The 25105-nt window shown below is 39.4% G+C and overlaps 1 protein-coding gene across 1 annotated transcript in view; it reads right to left on the bottom strand.

Moving 5' to 3' along the window:
- THSD7A (thrombospondin type 1 domain containing 7A) overlaps positions 1–25105 on the bottom strand; it is a 730410-nt gene that overhangs the window by 76486 nt on the left and 628819 nt on the right. The window contains exons 15-18 of the mRNA XM_073582113.1: positions 22230–22333; positions 15000–15194; positions 13055–13318; positions 6945–7123 (exon numbers count right to left, since the gene is read on the bottom strand). Coding sequence (XP_073438214.1) covers positions 6945–7123; positions 13055–13318; positions 15000–15194; positions 22230–22333 — 742 coding nt within the window. The remainder of the gene's footprint in view (positions 1–6944; positions 7124–13054; positions 13319–14999; positions 15195–22229; positions 22334–25105) is intronic.

Here is a 25105-nt window from a genome sequence, read left to right on the forward strand (position 1 = left end):
AGCGTGAGAAAATGTTTATATAAATAAATTTGTAAAATCTGACTACACAGGGTTGGTTTGTAGTCTGTTACCGTGGAGACGCACAGGCTTCTATTAGAACTGCATACCCATAAAGGTAAAAGATTACAAAGTTGTTACATAAGGCTTACTTTAGCTTCACTGGAAAAAATTGGTTGCAAAATTGTTCCTACCCTTTAAAATATGATGTTGGAGATAGATGCCTGACGACTAAAAAAATCAGTTTATGAAGCTGCAGTTTACAAATAAACCAACAGATAACTTAATTAGCTGGAAACATTTATGATGATGAAGGTAAAAACAAGCCTAAAGCAAGACAGCAAATTAAATTCAGGTATAATAACCTAAATGTGCAAATGGGAAATTGGGTTTTTGGTAGCGTGTAATGTTTTCACGGTCAATAAATGGAAGGTAGGAATAACCTGGCAGTAACAATCTACTGGAAAAAAAAAGTCTGAATTGTAAAAAGGCAAATTCAAATTTATTTTTTAAGAAATTTGAGGGTATTTTTTATATTATTTATTTGAGGGTATTATTAGTTTCATTTTAAACGTTTTATTATGTATAATGTGAGGGTCTTATTTTACTTTTACTATATTATTTATTTTTACATGATTTCAATCAGATTATTTTGCATTGACAGAGTGAATTTCAAATAAAAAAAAAATGATACAAGTTTACAAATAATCACCCCGCCCTGACAAAGCTTGGTGCGAAACACACATTTGGTGCATTTTCTTTGATTGGTGAGATCCCTTTAATACCACTGTTTTTTTTTATTACTATGTTACCTCTCCTTCATTCTTATTTACTCTTTCATTGAATATTAAGAGCTGCTTGATATTGATCATTTAGCACTCATATTTTCATCTGAGTGTCCGTTGTCAATGCTGAGACTGTATGTACAATATTCAATATATATTAATTTATGACATCTGTCCTATATCATAACTGAGTGGATGGTGTCATTACTCTCTGATCATAATGACACCATCCACTCAGTTATGGGTTCCATGACAATTGTGTACAAGATAATTGTGTACGGACAATTGTGTACAGAAAATTGTGTACAGGCCAATTGTGTCCAAGGACAATTGTGTACAAGGACAATTGTGTACAGGGCAATCGCCTTGTACACAATTGCCTTGTACACAATTGTCATTGTACACAATTGGCCTGTACACAATTGTCTGTACACAATAGTCCGTACACAATTATCTTGTACACAATTGTCCTGTCACCGTTTTAAATACTGTCTAATAATTGTAAAATATACCCAATATTTTGAGCCGTACACATAAAAGCCATATACTTATAAAGCTCTTTGGTCTTGCCCATGTTGTAGAGGTTAGAGTCTGACTAATTGAGTCTGTGTACAGGAGTCTTTTCTAAAGGTAACTATATAAGACGGCTGTCTTTAATGCAGGTAACAAGTTGATTAGGAGCGTCTAACCGATCTGTAGGAGCCAGAACTCTTAATGGTTGGTAGGGGATCAAATACTTATTTCTCACTGCAAAATGCAAATAAATTTATATAACTTATACAATGTGATTTTCTGGATTTTGTGATATCTTATCTCTCAGTGTTAAAATTAACCGACCCTTAAAATTACAGACTGTTTATGACTTTGTGAGTGAGTAATCTTACAAAATCAGCAAGGGATCAAATACTTATTTCCCCCACTTTATATGTCTTCATAGATACAGGTTGCAAAGAGAACATGTCACCAGATCAAAAATAGGCTGTTAAACGCGTAATTTTTTTTCATTGCATCCTTGTGTTTTTATCACATCCACCACATGGTTCCAGTAAAATGGACCTTTCATTTCATACTAATTTTTAGGGTTAAGAGGGTGTGGCTCACAGGAAAATGCAAAGCAGCCTAAAGACACGCCCCAGAGGATCCTGTGTGCCGCCCCCTTAGTAAAGACAATAAAAATTGGCAATAAATAAAAAGTCCCAAACCTCTGAGGCCATATGTCAGATATATAACAAGAAACAAACATGCTCATGGCAGCAGGAGGAATAAAATAAAAGCAAATACTTGATAGTTTTGATATGGTGACATTTTCTCCACCTGTCCAGGGGTTATATTAGATGCATTAAAGGAATAAACAATTGGCTGAAAGTGTATCCACATTAACATCATTAAGTATATATAAAATCAATATTATCTATCTAATCTCTATGATCTATCATCTATCTATTATCTGTCTAGCTATCTGTCTATCTATCTATTATTTATCTGTTATCCATCCATCTATGTACTGATCAGTCTATTTTCTGAAAAATACAGTAGCTAAACAAGCTGCACAGTGCAAGCACTTGCATATATTGGGGTGACATGTTCTAAAAAAATTGCAACCAAAAGAACAATAAATTCAATCTCTTGCATCTAAATTTCCTACATTACAACATTCTAAATAATAATTATTCAAATTGTCTCTAGAGGGCAGTAGAGACATAGATGTAGTTTCTTTAAATCTGATATTAAATAAATGCATAATAATAATATTACAAGGAGCAAAATGGGAAAGAACCTCCAATACATTACAATATAACAAAATAACAGGATACATGACATATGTTGACACTTAACTACTATAATACTGCCCCTATATACAAGAATATAACTACTATGATACTGCTCCCTATGTACAAGAATATAACTACTATAATACTGACCTTATGTACAAGACTATAACTACTATAACACTGCTCCTATGTACAAGACTATAACTACTATAACACTGCCCCCTATGTACAAGAATATAACTACTATAATACTGCTCCTATGTACAAGAATATAACTACTACAATACTGCTCCTATATACAATAATATAACTACTATAATACTGCCCCTATGTTCAAGAATATAACTACTATAATACTGCCCTTATGTACAAGAATATAACTACTATAATACTGCCCTCTATGTACAAGAATATAACTACTATAATACTGCTCCTACGTACAGGAATATAACTACTATAATACTGTCCCTATGTACAAGAATATAACTACTATAATACTGCTCCCTATGTACAAGAATATAACTACTATAATACTGCTCCTATGTACAAGAATATAACTACTATAATACTGCTCCTATGTACAAGAATATAACTACTATAATACTTCCCCCTATGTACAAGAATATAACTACTATAATACTGCTCCTGTGTACAAGAATATAACTACTAAAATACTGCTGCCATATACAAGAATATAACTACTATAATACTGCTCCTATATACAAGAATATAACTACTATAATACTGCTCCTATATACAAGAATATAACTACTATAATACTGCCCCTATGTACAGGAATATAACTACTATAATACTTCCCATATGTACAAGAATATAACTACTATAATACTTCCCATATGTACAATAATATAACTACTATAATACTGTCCCCTATGTACAAGAATATAACTACTATAATACTGCCCCCTATGTACAAGAATATAACTACTATAATACTGCCTCCTATGTAGAAGAATATAACTACTATAATACTGCCCCTATGTACAAGAATATAACTACTATAATACTGCTCCTATGTACCAGAATATAACTACTATAATACTGCCCCTATGTACAAGAATATAACTACTATAATACTGCCCCTATATACAAGAATATAACTACTATAATACTGCTCCTATGTACAAGAATATAACTACTATAATACTGTCCCTATGTACAAGAATATAACTACTATAATACTGTCCCTATGTACAAGAATATAACTACTATAATACTGCTGCTATATACAAGAATATAACTACTACAATATTGCTCCTATATACAAGAATATAACTACTATAATACTGCTCCTATATACAAGAATATAACTACTATAATACTGCTGCTATATACAAGAATATAACTACTATAATACTGCTCCTATGTACCAGAATATAACTACTATAATACTGCCCCTATGTACAAGAATATAGCTACTATAATACTGCCCACTATAATACTGCCCCTATATACAAGAATATAACTACTATAATACTGCTCCTATGTACAAGAATATAACTACTATAATACTGTCTCTATGTACAAGAATATAACTACTATAATACTGCTCCTGTGTACAAGAATATAACTACTATAATACTGCTCCTATATACAAGACTATAACTACTATAATACTGTCCCTATGTACAAGAATATAACTACTATAATACTGCCCACTATAATACTGCCCCTATATACAAGAATATAACTACTATAATACTGCTTCTATGTACAAGAATATAACTACTATAATACTGTCTCTATGTACAAGAATATAACTACTATAATACTGCTCCTGTGTACAAGAATATAACTACTATAATACTGCTCCTATATACAAGACTATAACTACTATAATACTGCCCCTATGTACAAGAATATAACTACTATAATACTGCCCACTATAATACTGCCCCTATATACAAGAATATAACTACTATAATACTGCTCCTATGTACAAGAATATAACTACTATAATACTGTCTCTATGTACAAGAATATAACTACTATAATACTGCTCCTGTGTACAAGAATATAACTACTATAATACTGTCCCTATGTACAAGAATATAACTACTATAACACTGCTCCTGTGTACAAGAATATAACTACTATAATACTGCTCCTATATACAAGACTATAACTACTATAATACTGTCCCTATGTACAAGAATATAACTACTATAATACTGCCCCTATGTACAAGAATATAACTACTATAATACTGCCCCTATGTACAAGAATATAACTACTATAATACTGCTCCTATGTACAAGAATATAACTACTATAATACTGCCCCTATGTACAAGAATATAACTACTATAATACTGCTCCTATGTACAAGAATATAACTACTATGATACTGACCTTATGTACAAGAATATAACTACTTTAACACTGCTCCTATGTACAAGAATATAACTACTATAGGATGCAAGCCTAAATTGCTAAGAGAATTTTCACATGAACTTTTAAAAAAATCTAACAAAATGTATAATAAAAGATATATTCACACTGTGGACATTATCTTTATGATATAGAGAGTTATCTTTTATATATTCATCTGCCGTTAATTGTTACAAAAGTTACATTTACAAGATCTCCATGTTGACGGTTATTAAAATGGTTCATTATAAAGGAAATCCCCTCGGCTCCCCTCTAATTTGAAGCCACGTTGATGGATTGTCATAATTAATAGACACTTTAATGCCACATGTAATGTATCTCATATTTATGCTAATGTGTTATTCAAATGTGCAACATGAATAATTCACCAACCTGAGGAACATTCTCAGAACCGTCTCTCGGCAGAGAGCAGATCTGTCAATAGCAAAGTAAATCAGGTACAAATGACATATGAAGACATTTCTTAAAATGTTTTTTCATTCTAATCTGTGCCCTGTCACACACCGACTCACCGCAATCATGAGACTTGTGGAACTGCAGATGTAGAAAATATCTCATCCTTGAAGTTATTGAAAAGTTTTTCTCAAATGAAATATTTTCCTGGAGTATTGCCAACTTTACGGGATATCAAGTCGTAACTTAAAGGGGTTTAACCACGAAAAAAAGTTCATTTCATTCACTAGATCTTGGAATAATAATAATTTCAACAATTGGATGTGATTAAAAAAAATGTTCCTGTGCTGAGATAATCTTATAAATGTGCCCCTGCTGTGTACTGTGTAATGCTTGTGACTCACTGTACAGGATCATACCACATCTCCTGAGTAGGGGAGGACGCAAAAGGGTATACAGACAGTTTCACAGCAGGAGACCACAGCTGATTCTGCAAAGTAAAACATTATTTAAAAACAGGCAGCGAAATGTTTTACATCACAAAAAAAATCAGCTGTGATCCCATGCTGTAAAGTCTGTATCCTCTTTTTTGCTTCCTCCCCTACCCAGGAGCTGTGGTTCAATCAGACCATGTTCCTGTATGGTCAGACACATCAGTTACACAGTACACAGCAGGGGCACATTTATAAGATTATCTCAGCACAGGAACATTTTTTTTAATCATTTCCTATTGTGGATCTTATTTTCATTCCATAATCTAGAGAAGAAAATCAACTTTTGTTTGCTGGAAAATCCCTTTAAGGACCTTTGTCGTACAGCAATGACATTTCTGTACGTGGTTGAAGATTTTCTACTTTCTAGTAGACTCACATCCAGGGGCATACAGTATTAGAAAGTTGTAATTATGGCCACACAACAAGAGCCGCGGTATATAACGGTATTCATATATTGGCACTATATGGCGATTTAGTAGTTTTTGTAGGCTAGGGTTAAATTCTTACTCCGGACCTAATTTAAATAAAAAGGCCCATTCTATTTGCAGTACTTATAAATCTTTCCGCAGTAGCCATTTTATTCTTTGCATTTTCATTTATCTCTTCCTTTTTTTCCCCAAGAGCCATAATTGTTTATTTTTTGTCTGTATAGCCATATTCATTTTACGGTACAATGCAGATCATTGTAAGTCATTGAAAAAATGAAATGATACACACTTTGATCGCTTGTTCTATAGAGTGCAATACCAAGGTATTGCTTTAGGTAGATTAAATAATGGTATATGACAATCCATCGGCACCCCGTGAATGCATCGTTGCTGGGAAAAGGTTGGCCATGGATGCCTAAATTGAGCCATTGCAATTACCCTACTTAAATGCGTCTATGTCTCACAGCTGGGATTTTCTGTATGTGGAGCGGGCTCAGCTGCTGGGCCTGCTCAATAAACCGGCAACCGTCTTATACTTCATCTGAACATTTACAAGCCAATTAATGGGTTTTTAAGCCCTGATGCACATGAAACCTTACCAGATTGCCAAAAAATCATCATTGTAAGCAATGAACTGTAGAATATTTAGTTATTAGTCAGTCACCTGATTGGTATGGTCCAGTTTTGGACAGGGCCTTCCACCATTATAAGGCTTCTCCCGTAGCCATTTGGATCGGACTTTGACTCCACTCCCACATGATTTGCTGCATCTTGACCAGTTGGACCATTCGCTGAGCTTACAGTCGGAAGGGCAGGGAATAATACACGCTTCTTCTATGTAACCTATAGTAACAAGGAGGAGGAAAAGAAGGAATGATCAACAAGAAGATGGAGGAAAGAAACTATGAATATGACATTGAGGAACCTAAGGGGTTTATTTACATGGAGTGTGAGAGTCTTGGATACAATTCTGAACACAACAAAACACAAGAAGTTGGAAACCTTTCCATACTTAATTAGATAGCACATTAATTTCAATAGGCATTGTATAATACTTAATTTACCCTGTGGGAGCGCTGCAGAGAAATTGAGTACCTGCTTCCAGCTTCCCTCACAGATTACTGCAGGTACCAGCAGGTGGATATGTAGCAGGGATGGACATGGCAACTAACAGCTCCTGTTTGTATGAGAGTCACATTCTACAAGAATATCCCCATTATACATCTGCTTTAACAGTAATTAAGATAAATAATGATTGCAAAGATAATGCTGTTATTTCTCTAGAACATGGATGGACAGTCTTAATTTCACCCCAGCTGATTTATTTTAGTCTATGGTAGTGAAGGAATTAATGGTAATCTCCATGGTGGTCAAGAGTAGCAAAGGATTTTAGAATCCCCAACAGACCTATCCATCAAATTCAATGGCTGCTCACTCTCCCCAGTCCCACAAGCTCACTGCCTTGTGGTAATCCTTGACTCTGATCCCTCCTTCAAATCACATATCCATGCTCTTTCCACATCCTGCTGACTTTAACTCAAAAATATTTTGCAGATCCATACATTTCTTAATCAAGAATCTGTCAAAAACACTAATGTGCACCCTCATCATCTCCCGCCTTGACTACTGCAATCTCCTGCTCTGTGGCCTCCCTTAAAAACTCTCGCACCCCTGCCTGACTAATCCACCTGTCCCCCTCTGTTCCCCAGCCTCTCCCCTCTGTCAATCCCCTCACTGGCTCCCCATTACCCAGAGACTCTAGTTCAAAACCCTAACCATGTATCACAAGGGTGTCACGTCTCCCTGGAAGACCTGGAGTTACCCGGTCACGTCTGGTAATGAATAGCAGATTTTCTTTAGATTAGTGTGATTTGTGTCCCATATTAAATGGATTTAGTTTCCTCTGGTACTGTAGAGTTTAGTGACGCTTTCTATACAGGTCAGAAACATGTAGCTACATTTCAGTTGCTTCTGATCTGATCATTACCTCTTCCTATAAAAACTGGTCAGACTTTCTTGTCCCTTCTGGTGAAAGATTTGACTTCCTGTACTTTGTGCTAAAGTTAAGTGGTTGGAGTAGAGTTGTAGTAGTGTTGTATGGTTTACTGTAGTATGTGTGTTTATCTCCTGGTCCCTTTTCCCCGTTTGATTTATTCCTCCCTGTCCCTACCCTCCTCCATATTGTTGGTTAGTGCTTTTGTATGATAGAGGTTTTCTGTTATCTATCCCATGCCTCATGGGGTGGGGGAGGGGACAGATCAGGGTTTAACAGGAGCACAGTAAGGTCAGAGACTCGGGCCTTCAAGAGTACCTCCGGGACAGGGATAGTTAGGGTCCCAGTTCCAGGAACAGTTTGAGGCCCCCCTTCCTTACCAAAGACTGTCACAGCGTGACACCATGACATACAAAGCCATCCACAACTTGTCTCCTCCATACATCTGTGACTTAGTTTCCCGTTACTCACCTGAACGCAACCTCTGATCCTCACAAGATCTCCTCTACCGCCCTCTTATCTCCTCTTCCCACAGTCGTATACAAGATTTCTCCCATGCATCCCCCCTACTCTGGAACTCTCTACCCCAACATATCGGACTCTCACCTACCGTAGAAACCTTTAAAGGAACCTGAAGACTGACCTCTTCCAACAAGCCTACAACTTGCAGTAACCATCGTTTCACTAAACCACGGTACGACCAGCTCTACCCTTACCTACTGTATCCTCACCCATCTCTTGAAGACTGAGCCCTCGCAGGAGGGGACCTTTCTCCTCCTGTACCAGTCGGAGACATGTACTGTTTAAGATTATTGTATTTGATTTTATTATGTCTATACCTTTTCACACGTAAAGCGCCATGGAGTAAATGGTGCTATAATAATCAATAATAATATAATAACATCCATGGTGGTCTCGGTCAGTGGAGGGGTTACTGGTGTTATCCCATGTAGACTAGGAAATTGAAGGGATTCAGAATAGCATCCCTGGTGGGCTAGGGTCGTAAATGACTTAATAATCGTATTCTAAGTTCTAGGGCACTGGAGGGCTTATTGGTGTCATCCCATATATACTAGGACTATGAACAGATTCAGGATAGTATCCCTGGTGGGTTAGGGCTGTGATTGATCACATTCTAAGGTCTAGGGCAGTGGTGTCCTCCCATGTAGTCTAGGACAATGAAGGGATTCATGATAGCTACTTTTTAACCTAGATAATGCGGGGGCAGTTTTGTATTGCTTTTTGAATTTTGTTATGTGAGTATTTTTGTATTATCCTTCAATCTGAGTCATGTGCAGGTGTTTTTTATATCCCTTTTTCACTTACATGCTGATATTTTTGCAATACTTGTTGTTGTATGCGTTGACCTGACTTATTTACAGATGTTTTTGCATTATCTTTCAATCTGAGTCAAGTCCAGGTGTTTTTTGTATTCCCTTTTAACCTGTATCATAACTGGGGTTTTTTTTGTATTATTTTTTGACTTAAGTCGTATTTGTAATATTTATTTTTATTTATGTATTCAGTTCACTGATTGTGCTTGCAATAAAGTTATTATTTCAATACATACAAGGAAAATAGAAAGAATGGAGTCTATTTGAAAGTTTTACATGTTTTTATCTTTTTTTTCCTTAGGAAGAAACGACTTTTTCCTTATCTGTGTGGCACAGAAGATCTAGATGTAGACTCTGCTAAATTCATATCTCCGTAGATGAAAAATATTATAATCTCCATAGCAGAAAGTAATATATCAAACGGAAATCAGAGCCTACTATCTCCTCGTGTAATCCAATAAAACATTTTATTACTTGTATGGCACATTAAATTATACTGGGAGCATGCATAATTAATTGGGTCTATATCTTGCTGCATCTTCATATGTAGGGTGCCGGCAGTGGCGCTCACTTCAACTTAATCAGCGGTATAAATCATTATCCAAAATTAATTTTCAGTAACTGTGGATTTGCGGTTTCCGCAAAGACGCGGACCCTTTGGCTTTCTTTACACTCGGAGCTTTACTTAACAACTAAGCTTGAAAACAGAATATTAAAAGCATTTTTTTAGGGGTTTCGCTTTAGCTATTGACTTAATCCGCGTAATTCAGTAAAATTGGAAAAATAATATTGGCATAAAGCATAAAGAGAAAACAAATTGAGTAGTTGAAAAAAATTCTAAAACTATCCTACATGATAAAAAAAGAAGAAAAGGTAAGAATTTATTTTTTAATATTTAATTAGATATTATTAATTTATTATTATTTTGTGCTATTTTTTATTACAATTATCATTATTTTTGTAATAGTATATTTATCATTACATATATTATATAAAATTTATTTTTTATTAGATTTTTTGACATTAGATTATTCTGCTGTGTTATTTTTCATCATAATTATTACTATTTTTTATTATTAGTATACATGTATTTATCATTACATTCTATCAATTAGAAAATTAAATATTCTGCAAAATGTATTATTTTATTAGATTTTTTTAGATTATATTATTCAGGTGTTGTTTTTAATCACAATTACAATTGTTTATTACTTTTATTATCAGTATATTTATCATTACATCCAATTAGAAAATGAAATACTATGGGTTGAACTAGATGGACTTAAAGTCTTCCTTCAACCTTAATAACTATGTTACTATGTTACTGTGTTATGTAAAATGTATTATTTTACTTCTTTATTTATATATTATAAAGAAGTGTTATTTTTCATCACAACTTTTTTTGGAATTTTCATTTCATCCTATCAATTAGAATTTGAAATTTTATTTAAAATATATTTATTTTATAAGATTTTTTTATATTATATTATTCTGTTGTGTTATTTTTTGCATCATTGGCATATTTATTATTACATCGTATTAATTAAAAAATGAAATACCTTATGTAGTATTTATTAATTACAGTATTTTATTTTCTAATTATATTTGTCAAAAGTTTTATAACTGTTTAGCACAGTAATGGCGAACCTTTCTGAGACCGAGTGCCCAAACTGCAACCTAAAACCCAATTATTGATGACGAAGTGCCAACAAGTGCCACATGTCCCATCATAAGCCCCTTCATATAGAAATATGCCCCATCATGATCCCCTTCATGCAGAAATATGCCCCATCATGATCCCATTCATGTAGGAATATGCCCCATCATGATCCCCTTCATGCAGAAATATGCCCCATCATGATCCCCTTCATGTAGAAATATGCCCCATCATGATCCCCTTCATGCAGAAATATGCCCCATCATGATCCCCTTCATGTAGAAATGCCCCATCATGATCCTCTTCATGTAGGAATAGCCCATTCCACCACTTCCATCATTTCCTCCTCCCCATCACTCCCATCACTTGCCCTCTCCCCATCACTCCCATCATTGGCCCTCTCCCCATCACCCCCATCACTGGCCCTCTCCCCATCACTCCCATCATTGGCCCTCTCCCCATCACTCCCATCATTGACCCTCTCCCCATCACCCCCATCACCCCCATCACTGGCCATCTCCCCATCACTGGCCCTCTCCCCATCACTGGCCCTCTCCCCATCACTGGCCCTCTCCCCATCACTGGCCCTCTCCCCATCACTCCCATCATTGGCCCTCTCCCCATCACTCCCATCATCGGCCCTCTCCCCATCACTGGCCCTCTCCCCATCACTCCCATCATTGGCCCTCTCCCCATCACTCCCATCATTGGCCCTCTCCCCATCACTGGCCCTCTCCGCATCAATGGCCCTCTCCCCATCAATGGCCATCTCCCCATCAATGGCCATCTCCCCATCAATGGCCATCTCCCCATCAATGGCCATCTCCCCATCAATGGCCATCTCCCCATCACTCCCATCATTGGCCCTCTCCACATCATTGACAAACACACACACACACAAACCACAGCGGCCACACACACCACAGTGGCCACACTACTCACCACACACACACCACTTTGGCCACACACACCACAGCGGACACGCACACACACACCACAGCGGCCACACTCGCCACTCTGCACGCCGGCAGCTTCCTCGGCTCTCACTTCCTCTCGCGCATTGAGAGGCGCGGCCACAGCTGGATGACATCATCATTCAGCTCTGCGGCCGCGCCGCTCAATGTGTGAGAAGCAGTAAGCTGCAGCTCCGGAATAGTGAGGAGAGGCCGCGTGCCAGCTGAGAGGGCTCTGCGTGCCCTCTCTGGCACACGTGCCATAAGTTCGCCATCACTGGTATAGCATATAGCAATGTTTTTTTATTTTCTTTTTATTCTTTTTGCTACTTTTTAAAAACTGGTATGAAAAGTTGGTTTTCGGAGGAGATGTGTGGCCAATGATTGACATATTTAATACAATTTACATCAAAACTTGTGGTAATTTATTACTTAAATTTAAGATCTACACTTGCCTTGAGCAGGCCTAGGCTTCTAATTCTGGTGCATTGAAAGACAAAGATGCATCAAATGAATTAAAGTAAATGCGTTTCTTAATAAATTTGGAGCTTGTAATCAGGCGCGCATCAGTCTATGTGAAATATTTGGCCCTAAATGGCTGCAATTTATAAGCCTTTGATTAGAAAAAGAACCTAAAAGTCAACAGAACTTTACATGTTTATTGCCAATTCTGAACACATCCGTAGACCCCAAGTCCACCATCATCAATGGAAAAAACCCTGGAGAACTATCATTTATGGAATTGGCAAGAGTCCAAAGTACTGGAATCCTCTAATATCTTTGAAGTAACATGTTATGACAAGACGACTATGGAAGAAGTCTCGACAAGATACTCACCATGACTGTTACACCTTGAGGTTTCCACCAGTCGGTTGTTCTGGTCATAGCATGCCATGGCTTGATAGCGATACCCTTGACCACATTCCTTGATGTCTCCTTGAACTTTCATTCCAAGAAGAACCTCTACTTTCCCTTCCGGGAGAATACAGTCCGACCAGTTCCCCACAGGTTGAGCGTTGTATTTATCACATGGACAGAACTGCGTCTCAATCATTGGGTACAGCTGGGAATTCTTACACTTGTCCTTCTTCTTACTTTTTCCTGCATGAACGTAATTAAAGTTAGAGAAGTCAAGCAGTATATTAAAGGGATTCTTTGCTTTGCAAAATCTTTTTGTGCTGAAGGGTCAGACATCCACTGATGAAATGATAAACTGACCGAAGCATGTTCTACAGTTGGGTTCCCCGGTAAATAGCTTTAATCTGTGGAGCAATACTCCTTCAGTAAGTGTGGTGCTTCTTTGCAGCATCACCACAGGGAAAATGAAGTATTACACCATGCACATTCAATTTAATAGATTGTCTATGTAACGCTCATTAATACCAGGTCCTGCTCCTAGCAGACACTCTTTGCTCTTGCTAACAGATGGGAGGAAATGGCCACCTGACATGCCCCTTTAGAATTAAATACAAGGGCATTGAAGATGGACTTTTTTAATCAGACTGCCCTTAAAAAAGGTGACATCTGATGAAGTCTTTATTGGCAAGAAGGCATTTGGAAAAGGCAAAGTCTACTGAGATAGCTGTATTATTGTGAACTCCCTCTCCTGGATCTTTTTGATGCATTTGACACTGTGGATCACCAGCAAATCCTCACTATGCTCCGCTCTATCGGTCTCAAGGATACCATTCTCTCCTGGTTCTCCTCCTACCTCTCTGACCACTCCTTCACTGTATCTTTTGATGGCTCTTACTCCTCTCCTTGTCCCCTTACTATCGGGGTCCCTCAAACCTCAGTCATAGGCCCCCTCCCTTATTGGACAAACAATCAGTAGATTTGGGTTCCAGTACCATCTTTATGCTGACAACACCTAATTTACACCTCTACTCCTGACATCACTCCCACTCTAATACAAAATCCCAATGATTTCTGTCCGCTGTCTCTAACTTCATGTCCTCCATCTATCCATCTATCTGACTTCTTGTGTTTCTCCCTTTTACTAACCTAACTTTACCTGGCAATGAAATTACCTTAAATGGTTCAACCATAACTGCCAAGAGGCACGCTCGCTGCCTTGGGGTTACATTCGACACAGAACTTTCCTTTATTTCCTCAATCTGATCACTCACCCATGTCCCCTGCATCTTAAATCATCTCCAAAACCTGACCTTTTCTCACCTCAAACTGCAAAAACTCTTACTGTCGCTTTTATTCATTCCCGCTTGGACTATTGCAACTCTCTACTGATTAGTCTCCCTCTAACCAAATGGTGTCCTGAATGTGGCAGCCAGGGTCGTATTTCTGTCCAGCTGCTTCATCGAAGCCTCCACCTTGTGCCAGTCATTACACTGGTTACCCATTCACTACAAAATACAGTATAAACTCATATCTCACATCCACAAAGCTCTCCACAATTCAGCACGATCCTATACTGTATCTCCTACCTCATCTCTGTCTATTGCCCTACACGTGCCCTTTGTTATACAACTGACCTAAAACTAACATCCTCCATAATCTGAACCTCGCACCTACGTCTCCAATACTTCTCTTGTGCTGCGCCAGTTTTCATTACCCCAAATTCATTACCCCAAATAATCCAACTGATACCTAGCCCCCACGTTTTTAAGTGTGCTTTTAAAACACATCTCTTAAAAAAGCCTATCAAACTCAAGTTAGCAAGTATGTTTCAGAGACAAATTAGAGAAAAAAAACCACCAAAATGAGGTCCGAGCATGCACAATGTATATGTTTTTAAATTTGGCATAAGGCTTATCTTACATACCGAGAAGAGATCGCTTTCTGGTTCTGACCGCCCCACAGTCTCCATTACATGGGGAAAATTTGGACCAGTTGGTAAACTGGCAGTCATCCTGGCATGGTATTTGGCATGGCTGGGTTAAAGGTGGTAAAGGACCAGCTTGTTTGAGACATTCGGTAATGTCCGATTGTGCTCCATCCTGCCTACGACAAGTGATAGCTAAAAAATAAAACAAAAAGAGAAAAACAGGATAGTTTAGAACAGCTGAAAACATTAAACATTGCATATAAGAAGACAACTTACTGAAACTTATTTAATTTCTTACAAAAATTCTCAGGCCAGCCAGCCTCCATGGATCAGACATGTATTTCCAAGACATTTCATAGATGCGAGAACAGATTGAGATAGTGGGAAGCTGGAGACAAGTCTCCACGTTGAACTCTGTCATGTTCTGTAAAGTATTACTTCAGTTTTGCTATACAATATTAAAGTAGATGGTAAAATACACATAAATTCCCAGATACAAGGCTTCTTACGCAGAACATTGCCTCATCACATTGCCCCTCCCTGCTTGTCTTCTTCCTATATTGTATCCTGGTGCTATCTGTCCTCCAGGTAAGTGACGTTTATGCACCTGGCCATCATCATGATGGAAAATGGGATCCATCACATCATTACGCTATGGTCCAGTTCTGACACTCACGTGTCCAATGCAGGCAATCTTACCGGTCTTTGGCTGTGCATCCCCATGTACAGAAAGCTGCATTCTCTACATCAGGGGTCCCCAACCTGTAGCTCGGGAGCCACATGTGGCTCGCGGCCCCATGAATTATGGCTCGCGACTGTCTATCAGCATTAGGTGCATTAGGTCCAGGTCTACCAAACAGGTATGAAGAGTACATCACAAAATAGTGATTTACGTGAGTAGCCCTGCACAGAAGAGCAGATCTGGATGCACATTTACTGGTCATAGGGGTTTAGAGATCTTTTAGTATGGTACACTGGAGGATGGTACTACCTCTTAGAGGAGGTGCTCAAAGCTGGATGTGACAGTGTGTTGGGAGTCCTTGATGGGAGAATACTGAATGGGGATATTGGGGGAACCCCTGGATCTCAGTGTACTGCTTTGGAGTGATTTCAGTGGAAAAGCTTTGGTTATCATTATACCTGTAATGGGAGCTTTGGTTGGCGCTATGAAGCAGATGGGAGCTGGATGTGGCTCGCACCCTCTCTCAGTGCTGAATGTGGCTCGCGACCCTCTGTCTAAGCTGAATGTGGCTCTCAAGGTCAGAAAGTTTGGAGACCACTGCTCTACATGTTTGTATATGTTTCCACTGTAACCAGCAGCCACTTTTTCAATAGGATTGGAAATGAAGGGTTAGCCTTCATGTCCCACACAAATCAATGACCCTATCCTTGGATAACTAGTTGTCTTTTGTTGGGCAACTTTTGGTGGAACTCTCTCAAGAACTACTGTACAATGAAAACATCCCACAAAAACTGCCGGAAACTGAAAACATCTCATAATGTACTAAAAACACCTCACAAGATCCAGCTTTTATCAAGAACACCCACACAGACATTAGCAATACCAAAACACCCTGCAAGACCTGCTTTGTACTAGTAAAACCCCACAACACCTGCCATATACTGGGACATCCCACAAGACCAGTAGTATACTATGAAAACCCAAAAGACCTGCTGAATACTGGGAACATCCCATAAAATCTGCCATATACTAGGGACACCCCATAAGACCTGCAGTATACTGGGAGCACCCCATAAAATATACCAAATACCAGAGACACCCCACAGGACCTGCTGTATACTGGGACAAGCAACAAGGCATACAGTATAACGGGAACAACCCACAAGACCTGCTGTATACCGGGAACACCCCACAAGAGTGGTACATGGACGGGACACTCTACAAGACCTGTTATGTACCAGAAACACCCCACAAGACCTGACATATACTGGAAACATGCCACAAGACCGGTCAAAAATCAAGAACACCCACAAGACCAGCTGTATATTAGGAACACACCAAATGACTTACTGAAAACACATCATAATACCTGCCTTATACCAGGAACATCCCAGAAGATCTGCTGAATACCAAGAACATCCCACAATATATTCCATATACTAGGAAACACATTCCGCATACTGGGAACAGTCCACAATATCTGCCGTATACAGGGAACACCCAACAAGACCCACCATACAGTTGTGGCCAAAAGTATTGACACCCCTGCAATTTTGTCAGATAATACTCAGTTTCTTCCTGAAAATGATTGCAAACACAAATTCTTTGGTATTATCTTCATTTAATTTGTCTTAAATGAAAAAACACAAAAAGAATTGTCCTAAAGCCAAATTGGATATAATTCCACACCAAACATAAAAAAGAGGGTGGACAAAAGTATTGGCACTGTTCGAAAAATCATGTGATGCTTCTCTAATTTGTGTAATTAACAGCACCTGTAACTTACTTGTGGCACCTAACAGGTGTTGGCAATAGCTAAATCACACTTGCAGCCAGTTGACATGGATTAAAGTTGACTCAACCTCTGTCCTGTGTCCTTGAGTGTACCACATTGAGCATGGAGAAAAGAAAGAAGACCAAAGAACTGTCTGAGGACTTGAGAAACCAAATTGTGAGGAAGCATGAGCAATCTCAAGGCTACAAGTCCATCTCCAAAGACCTGAATGTTCCTGTGCCTACCGTGCGCAGTGTTATCAAGAAGTTTAAAGCCCATGGCACTGTGGCTAACCTCCCTAGATGTGGACGGAAAAGAAAAATTGACAAGAGATTTCAACGCAAGATTGTGCGGATATTGGATAAAGAACCTCGACTAACATCCAAACAAGTTCAAGTTGCCCTGCAGTCCAAGGGTACAACAGTGTCAACCCGTACTATCCATCGGCGTCTGAATGAAAAGGGACTGTATGGTAGGAGACCCAGGAAGACCCCACTTCTTACCCCGAGACATAAAAAAGCCAGGCTGGAGTTTGCCAAAACTTACCTGAAAAAGCCTTAAACGTTTTGGAAGAATGTTCTCTGGTCAGATGAGACAAAAATAGAGCTTTTTGGGCAAAGGCATCAACATAGAGTTTACAGGAGAAAAAAAGAGGCATTCAAAGAAAAGAACACGGTCCCTACAGTCAAACATGGCGGAGGTTCCCTGATGTTTTGGGGTTGCTTTGCTGCCTCTGGAACTGGACTGCTTGACTGTGTGCATGGCATTATGAAGTCTGAAGACTATCAACAAATTTTGCAGCATAATGTAGGGCCCAGTGTGAGAAAGCTGGGTCTCCCTCAGAAGTCATGGGTCTTCCAGCAGGACAATGACCCAAAACACACTTCAAAAAGCACTAGAAAATGGTTTGAGAGAAAGCACTGGAGACTTCTAAGGTGGCCAGCAATGAGTCCAGACCTGAATCCCATAGAACACCTGTGGAGAGATCTAAAAATGGCAGTTTGGAGAAGGCACCCTTCAAATATCAGGGACCTGGAGCAGTTTGCCAAAGAAGAATGGTCTAAAATTCCAGCAGAGCATTGTAAGAAACTCATTGATGGTTACAGGAAACGGTTGGTCGCAGTTATTTTGGCTAAAGGTTGTGGAACTAAGTATTAGGCTGATGGTGCCAATACTTTTGTCTGGCCCATTTTTGGAGTTTTGTGTGAAATGATCAATGTTTTGCTTTTTGCTTCATTCTCTTTTGTGTTTTTTCATTTAAGACAAATTAATTGAAGATGATAATACCAAAAAATTTGTGTTTGCAATCATTTTCAGGAAGAAACTGAGTATTATCTGACAGAATTGCAGGGGTGTCAATACTTTTGGCCACAACTGTATCATGAAATGACCCTATAAGTCCTGCCATTTTAGGAATGCTCTGACCCAGTAGCATAGCCATCATATTTTGGCCCTTGACAATCAGGCAGATCCTTATTCTTGTTCAGTTTTCCTCACATTATCTTTATGATCTCTCTTCTCAATATAGTAAATCCCCCTCCACCAACGGGGTCCGTCATCACAAGATAATCAGTGTTATTCACTCCACCCGTCCATGCTTTTATGTTATGGCTGATAGCGGTACATGGAGGTGGATCATTATTTATCACGCTCATCAGGTTTTCAGTAAACATTTACTAGAATGTCTCTTGTTTCCTGAGAACGGATCGTGTGGCGCTGCAGGTTTTATAAACCGTTCTTGATGAGGGAGAAGAGGGAATTTAATTGCGGGGTGTAATCTGTGCAACATAACGGCTTGTAGATTTTAATGGAATTTAGTAAAGCAATTAAGTCCCATAATTATAGAGATAATACTCTCTGCTACAAGATATTCTTCTACGAGATTTAATTGCAACATGCTCCCTCTCGTCAACATAGCAACAAGGATGAATTCCCGATGCAACAGGTGAGGTGGCTCATCGAGCATGCCAACATATGGAATACTGGACAATAACATGGCACCAGTGTGTACAAAGCCTTAGAATAGTGAGGTCTTATATAAAGGAATACCACGGCAATAGTATCTTTGTTTCAGAAGCCAAAACTATATAGCTTGGTGTGGAGGTTCACTCCCTCTGGTAGGCATTAGGCCTTAGGTAGCACTCACACAGGCAATGCAGTTTTGGTCCCAACACGTGCAGCTTTTATTGCTTTCTACAGATTGCACAGCAACAAAACAAACTTATAAACATAAATCTCTATCCTTGCCCAGACGCTAACTAAACAGAGCAGACCCTGGCTACTGCTACATGGCTGAGCTAGCCCCAGCTCAGTAAAACAAAACAGCTATTGTCCATAGTAACCACTGATAATCGCAGTTCTCTGCACAGGGCTTGTGTATTTAATCATGGATGGATGTCTGTGCAGGATCACCCAACAGAAGAGGCACAATACCATCAGTCTTGGTATTCCCTGAGCTCCAGCAGCTTCCAGAACCAAACAAAAGTGTTCAACTATTGGTACAGTTCACAAACAGGCTGCTTAGTGCAGTCTCCATTCAGAAAGAGGCCACGGGATAACTCTCTCTAAGCTACAGCTCACATTTTGGATGGTCACTCACCAGTAGCACACTCAACTCTGCTCAACATCCAGCAGATTGATAATCGCTCAGGAGACTGCCACTCCTTGAAGCTACTTCCTGGTTATTAGCAAAACTCTACAGGTGTATCTAACCAAGACCCTGCAGAGCCATGTCCTTCCCCAGTTATATTACGTAGGTAACCTATTCTTAGGATAGGTCACCAATATCAGATTGGTAGGTGTCTTACTCCTGCCATCCCCACTGATTGACAGGACCACAATGCACAAGATGTGGAACTGCGTCATGCATTGCATTGTTAAATAAATTAGTAAAAGAAGCGGTCTCTAGGGAGCGCTGACCGTGGCCACACAGGTTTTGGATTAGAGGGGTGCAATGTCCAAGGCAGCACCAGCCGCAAACCCTCAATGAGAGATGATGAATACGATGCAAAAGAACGCGGTCAGAGAAGTGTCAAGTACGGTGGAATAAAGGAATATTCATCACCGTTCCTGGTGCTCCTCTGACCGCGTTCTTTTGCATCGTATGCATTGTATTGTTGGCATGATGCTATGGCAGGTTCTCTCCCATGCAAGTGAATAGGACCGGGCCTGCGGTACCATTTATTGCCACTGCAAAATATACGGAGCTGATGCGCTTCCAGTGCTTTGCAGCTACTCAATCAGGTTCTCGTTTCTGAATTCTGCCCTCAACCCCAATTGATTTTTATGATGTATCCCAATCATCTACATGCCACATAAAAAATGTTAAGGTATCACAGATATCTAAGGGTCCCGTTTCACATAGTGACGCACCAGCGTTCCCGACAACGATACGACCTGGTAAGGATCGCTGGTGCGTCACTACATGGTAGCAAGTAAGCTGCCAAACAGGCAGATCTCTTCAACAACGCAGCAATCCGACGATGATCCATATAACGACATCGGCGGTCGATGGTACCTTGTCACACAGCAGCTTTTCTGACGACTCCCGCCTGCATCCCTGAGTTCTGAGTCGCCAACAAGGTCGCTCGTCGGCGTTAAACACAGCGATGCGCGCTGGCCAGCGGGACGCAGACAATGAAAAAATGGCCCAGGACATTCGAGCACGATCAGCGATATATAGTGGGGGGGCTGTCGCCGCTATATGTCACATGTAGCGAGATTGCTGGTGAGATCGCTGTTGCGTCACAAAAAAGAAAAGATTCAGTGTAAGGCTACATTCACACACCCGCGTGTTGCGATTCGGGATAAAATGACCGAGTAGTTTTTTTGTTAGGTATCATCCTAGTTTTTTTTCTCATCTCTTTTATTCCATAAAGTAGAAACTGCGTAAACTTCTCTTTTATCTATTGATTGCTAAGAATGTATTTGATGAAAACGGTTGAAACTCGGATGAAACTCTGAAGAACAAAGTCTGCGTTCCATCCGTATTACTTGGAACCCCGTAGACTTTAATGGCCGAGCATGATCTGCAAAACGGATAAAAATATGTCATGTTCTGAGTCTCGCGGATCAGAGACAGGGACCTGTTTTAAAACTTATGTATGTATGGAGCAATTAAATTCTATGGGTTCGTGTGCTGCCCGAGAAAAAAATGGACAGCACTAGGACGTGCATGCATGTGTAATATAGCCTGACTTGTAATTTTATCAAAAAAGTTATCCAGGACTATTATTTTTTTGTACTAAGAACTAATGGTCCAATAACTGCTGTCCACCTGTCTACTGGCCCAGAGCAGTCACAAGCTACTCCTTCCTGTGATTCATTGCCTTCCGCTGACGTCATGTTGACAAAGCAGTGACATGTTATCAGCTCTGACGGGGCGCTGTCAGAGCTGTGGAGAGCCGGCAATCAATCAGCATGACATCAACAGAGCAGCCTGGAAGAAGAAGAGTTGTTCTGTTAATGTGGAACCGCTGAATCGTTGGAAGTAGCTGTCGGTGTACAGGCAGGAAACTGCCTGTTAGTTTTTAGGCTCACAGTTAAAAAAAAGATGGTCCTGGGTATCCCTTTTAATTGAAATCCCATATCTTTGTATGGACGAGTCCAAATTACCCCATGCATGGATTCTTTGTCCAAACAAACCATCTGGGATGAGACAATCCCGTTTTTGACAATTCAGATTGTGGAAGTTGTGAAAAATTTACAAACACTCTAAGAAAAAGAAAAAAATCAATTCTCAAAATAATATCAATGCTCATAAAGAAATCACCTCTTGCTTGCAGTCCAGGTCCACATGTCTCGTAGGCTCCGGGGCTGTCTTGTCTGACATACCAGGGAACCAGCTGGCATCTTCTCCACTTATGAGTTTTCCACCTATGGGCGAGACATTGGTAGATGACTGAGACTGTAAATCATGACTGTCAGACGCATTCAATCTCTCCCTGAACTTCATAGAACCACTCGTGCACTTCTTCATTTGCTTGGCAGAAGCAGCGGGGGCTCTCTTAATGAAATACCCTTGCTCTGTAACCACCACCAGCCATCTGGATTAAACACATGACCAGGGGAACCCAGGCATAGAAAATTAGTTTTTTTCCGCCGCGGAGACCATCAAACTACGGGATTTCATAAAGGCCCTGATCTTGCTCTCATTTGCTGGCATCATTTTTAAAGCAGATGTTTTGATTTCCCAGAGGTGTCGGAGAATTTGGACGGCTTTACACCACTAGTTCAAGCCATCGGGGACATCAGACGGAATGATCTGATTGTGGATTTTTCTAACATATCGAATTGAACAAGTCTGTGAGAGATGATGGAACATCATATTAGGAGAGGTTGAAAGGAGCCCAAGGATGCTGATTGCAGACAATGGGCTCTGAGGAACGTCAGCTTTGTTTGTGTAAGTGATAGAATGTTCTAGAATGTTCCGAAATCTATGACATCCATTAATAAAAGCCAATACTTACCATTGACTAGAGGGCGTCTTTTACCATAGAAAATTAACAAATGTCAGAAATTCCTCTATTGCTTAATTTCGTTCCTTTGATCCTATTTAGTCTCATTGGTAATTTAAGATGGAAAATATTTAAAGAAATATTCTGTATTTATCCCAAAAGATTGTCTGTGTCCGTCAGTCCTCGTCCCCACATTCCACTATATAGCTATAAGAAATCTGGCTGCAGCAGCAGCCTCTCCCCTCTGATCATACTGTTAAGCTCCACTCCTTTAAATAAGCTCCACCTTAACTTGTTCATTATGTCATCAGGAGGACATTAACTCCTGTTAATTACTTGCTGAATTTTAATTCTGGGAACATGGAGAAAATCCTACAGACTGATAAATAATGAGGGCAAGTTTATCTACTGATTTTATCAGTCATTTCTAGGTTTAGTGTTCCTTCACATTTAATGAATTGGAATAACTCTTAAAGGGATCTCTTAAAGGGGTTGCATATTGATGTTGGATCTATAGGTAAAGTCATCAATGTGTGAACTGTAGAGGGTCTATCCTACTGAATACTCAGCAATGATGAGGCCACTATGTTGCAGTATCTGACACAGCACCATCCACGTCTGTGTGGTTGTGTCTGGTATTGCAATTCACTATAAATGCTATTATGGGACATATCGGGAAAGGGGATACCTTCCATACTGGTTTTGGACTTTGATCATAGTTGTCTCAATTTTACCAATTAAAATGGAAAACAGACTCAGTCATAAAAATGAGACAGGAGCACCAAAACTATCTGTCTCAAGTAGTGATGTGAAGCAGAATCTGAAAAGGCTTTTCTTTTATTTTTGCTAAGGTGACTTATTTTCTGTGTACTCCCCTGGGCAGTACCATTCAAGAATTACGTTCATACATTGCATAAATACATGTACAGTACGACAGCAAGGAGACATCTAGCATATAGTACATCTGGGTCCTTTCTTACTTTTCCTCTTTGCTCTACATAGCCCAAGATGTCTGGTATGAAATGACCGACTTTAATAAAAAAATATGACTTCATGATACTCTGTCAGGAGATGCTTATGCTCAATATGTCTAAATATAGCCCCCCAGTGGCTGTGATGTGAACTGCAGCCTCTCAAGGTTTTTGACACAATATGGTAATTAATTTGTATTGTACAAAATTAGGCCAAATTCTTTGAAGGAGGATAAAGTCGGGTATATGTGTGTAATATCAGGTGCAACAAGCATAATATAAGCTCACACCTTGCAGAATCTCTGACTCTTGTACGATTGCCTTAAAAAATAGACCTCAAAGGGGAAAAGAATATGCAAATGTGTCCAAAAGTGGGCATTCCTGCAAGGCTCTGTGGCTATTTCTGGGTGGGTCAGGGGATGGGCTTACAAATGGGGATTAATGATCAAAGGTGTACAGTATGGGAAATTCACCATTTGTTACAATTTTTTGCAAATTTTGCAAATAAATGTGCTCCCATGGGCTGGTAAGACTGGGTCACTTAAAATTTGTTGTGGACTCTACTTCTCCATAACATGACAATGGTTCTCAATAATGGAGAATGGAGCACAATTGTGCACAACAATTATTTGCATTAATTTTTATGGAGAATTGGGTAAAATGTAAGTGCATACCAATTATAATGTAGGGGTTAACCGTGCAGCTGCTGACTGCTCCTCGGCTCCCCAATATCCATAGAGGCCGGCACAATAATTGCACAAGATGAGAGTTACTGAAGGCGATGCTCTCAGCCTTTGAGCTCCCACCTGAGCCTTGCAAGGTGGCAGAAGAAAGGAGACAGGAGCCCAATTACGGCAGCCGCAGAGCCCGGAGATGTGTTTTCTTGTGCCTGTCAGCCATTGTCTCCTTATTTTTTATACTCACATTGTAACAAAAGATTCCAGTCTTTCAAGGCAACGAAGAACTTTTAGCTAAATAGTCGCATATTGTGTAACCTTCAGCAGTTTTATGTGCATGAATCTCGGCTAATGTGCCCAGAACTACAACTCCTTAATGACGGCTCGTCTGTCACTGATTCCTTTGATGTTAGTGACTGTGACTGATGTGACACAGTTGGGGCGGTTTATGAGGCGCAAAAGTGCAAATCTGCAGATTAAACGCTCCTTTCTGCTGCTTTCCTGCAAGTTTATTTAGTGTAAAGCTGCTGTAGACATATAATA

The sequence above is a fragment of the Dendrobates tinctorius genome, unplaced genomic scaffold (genome assembly GCF_039654945.1).
Source record: "Dendrobates tinctorius isolate UK_male_01 unplaced genomic scaffold, ASM3965494v1 ptg000070l, whole genome shotgun sequence".
In the NCBI taxonomy this organism is placed as follows: Eukaryota; Metazoa; Chordata; class Amphibia; order Anura; family Dendrobatidae; genus Dendrobates; species Dendrobates tinctorius.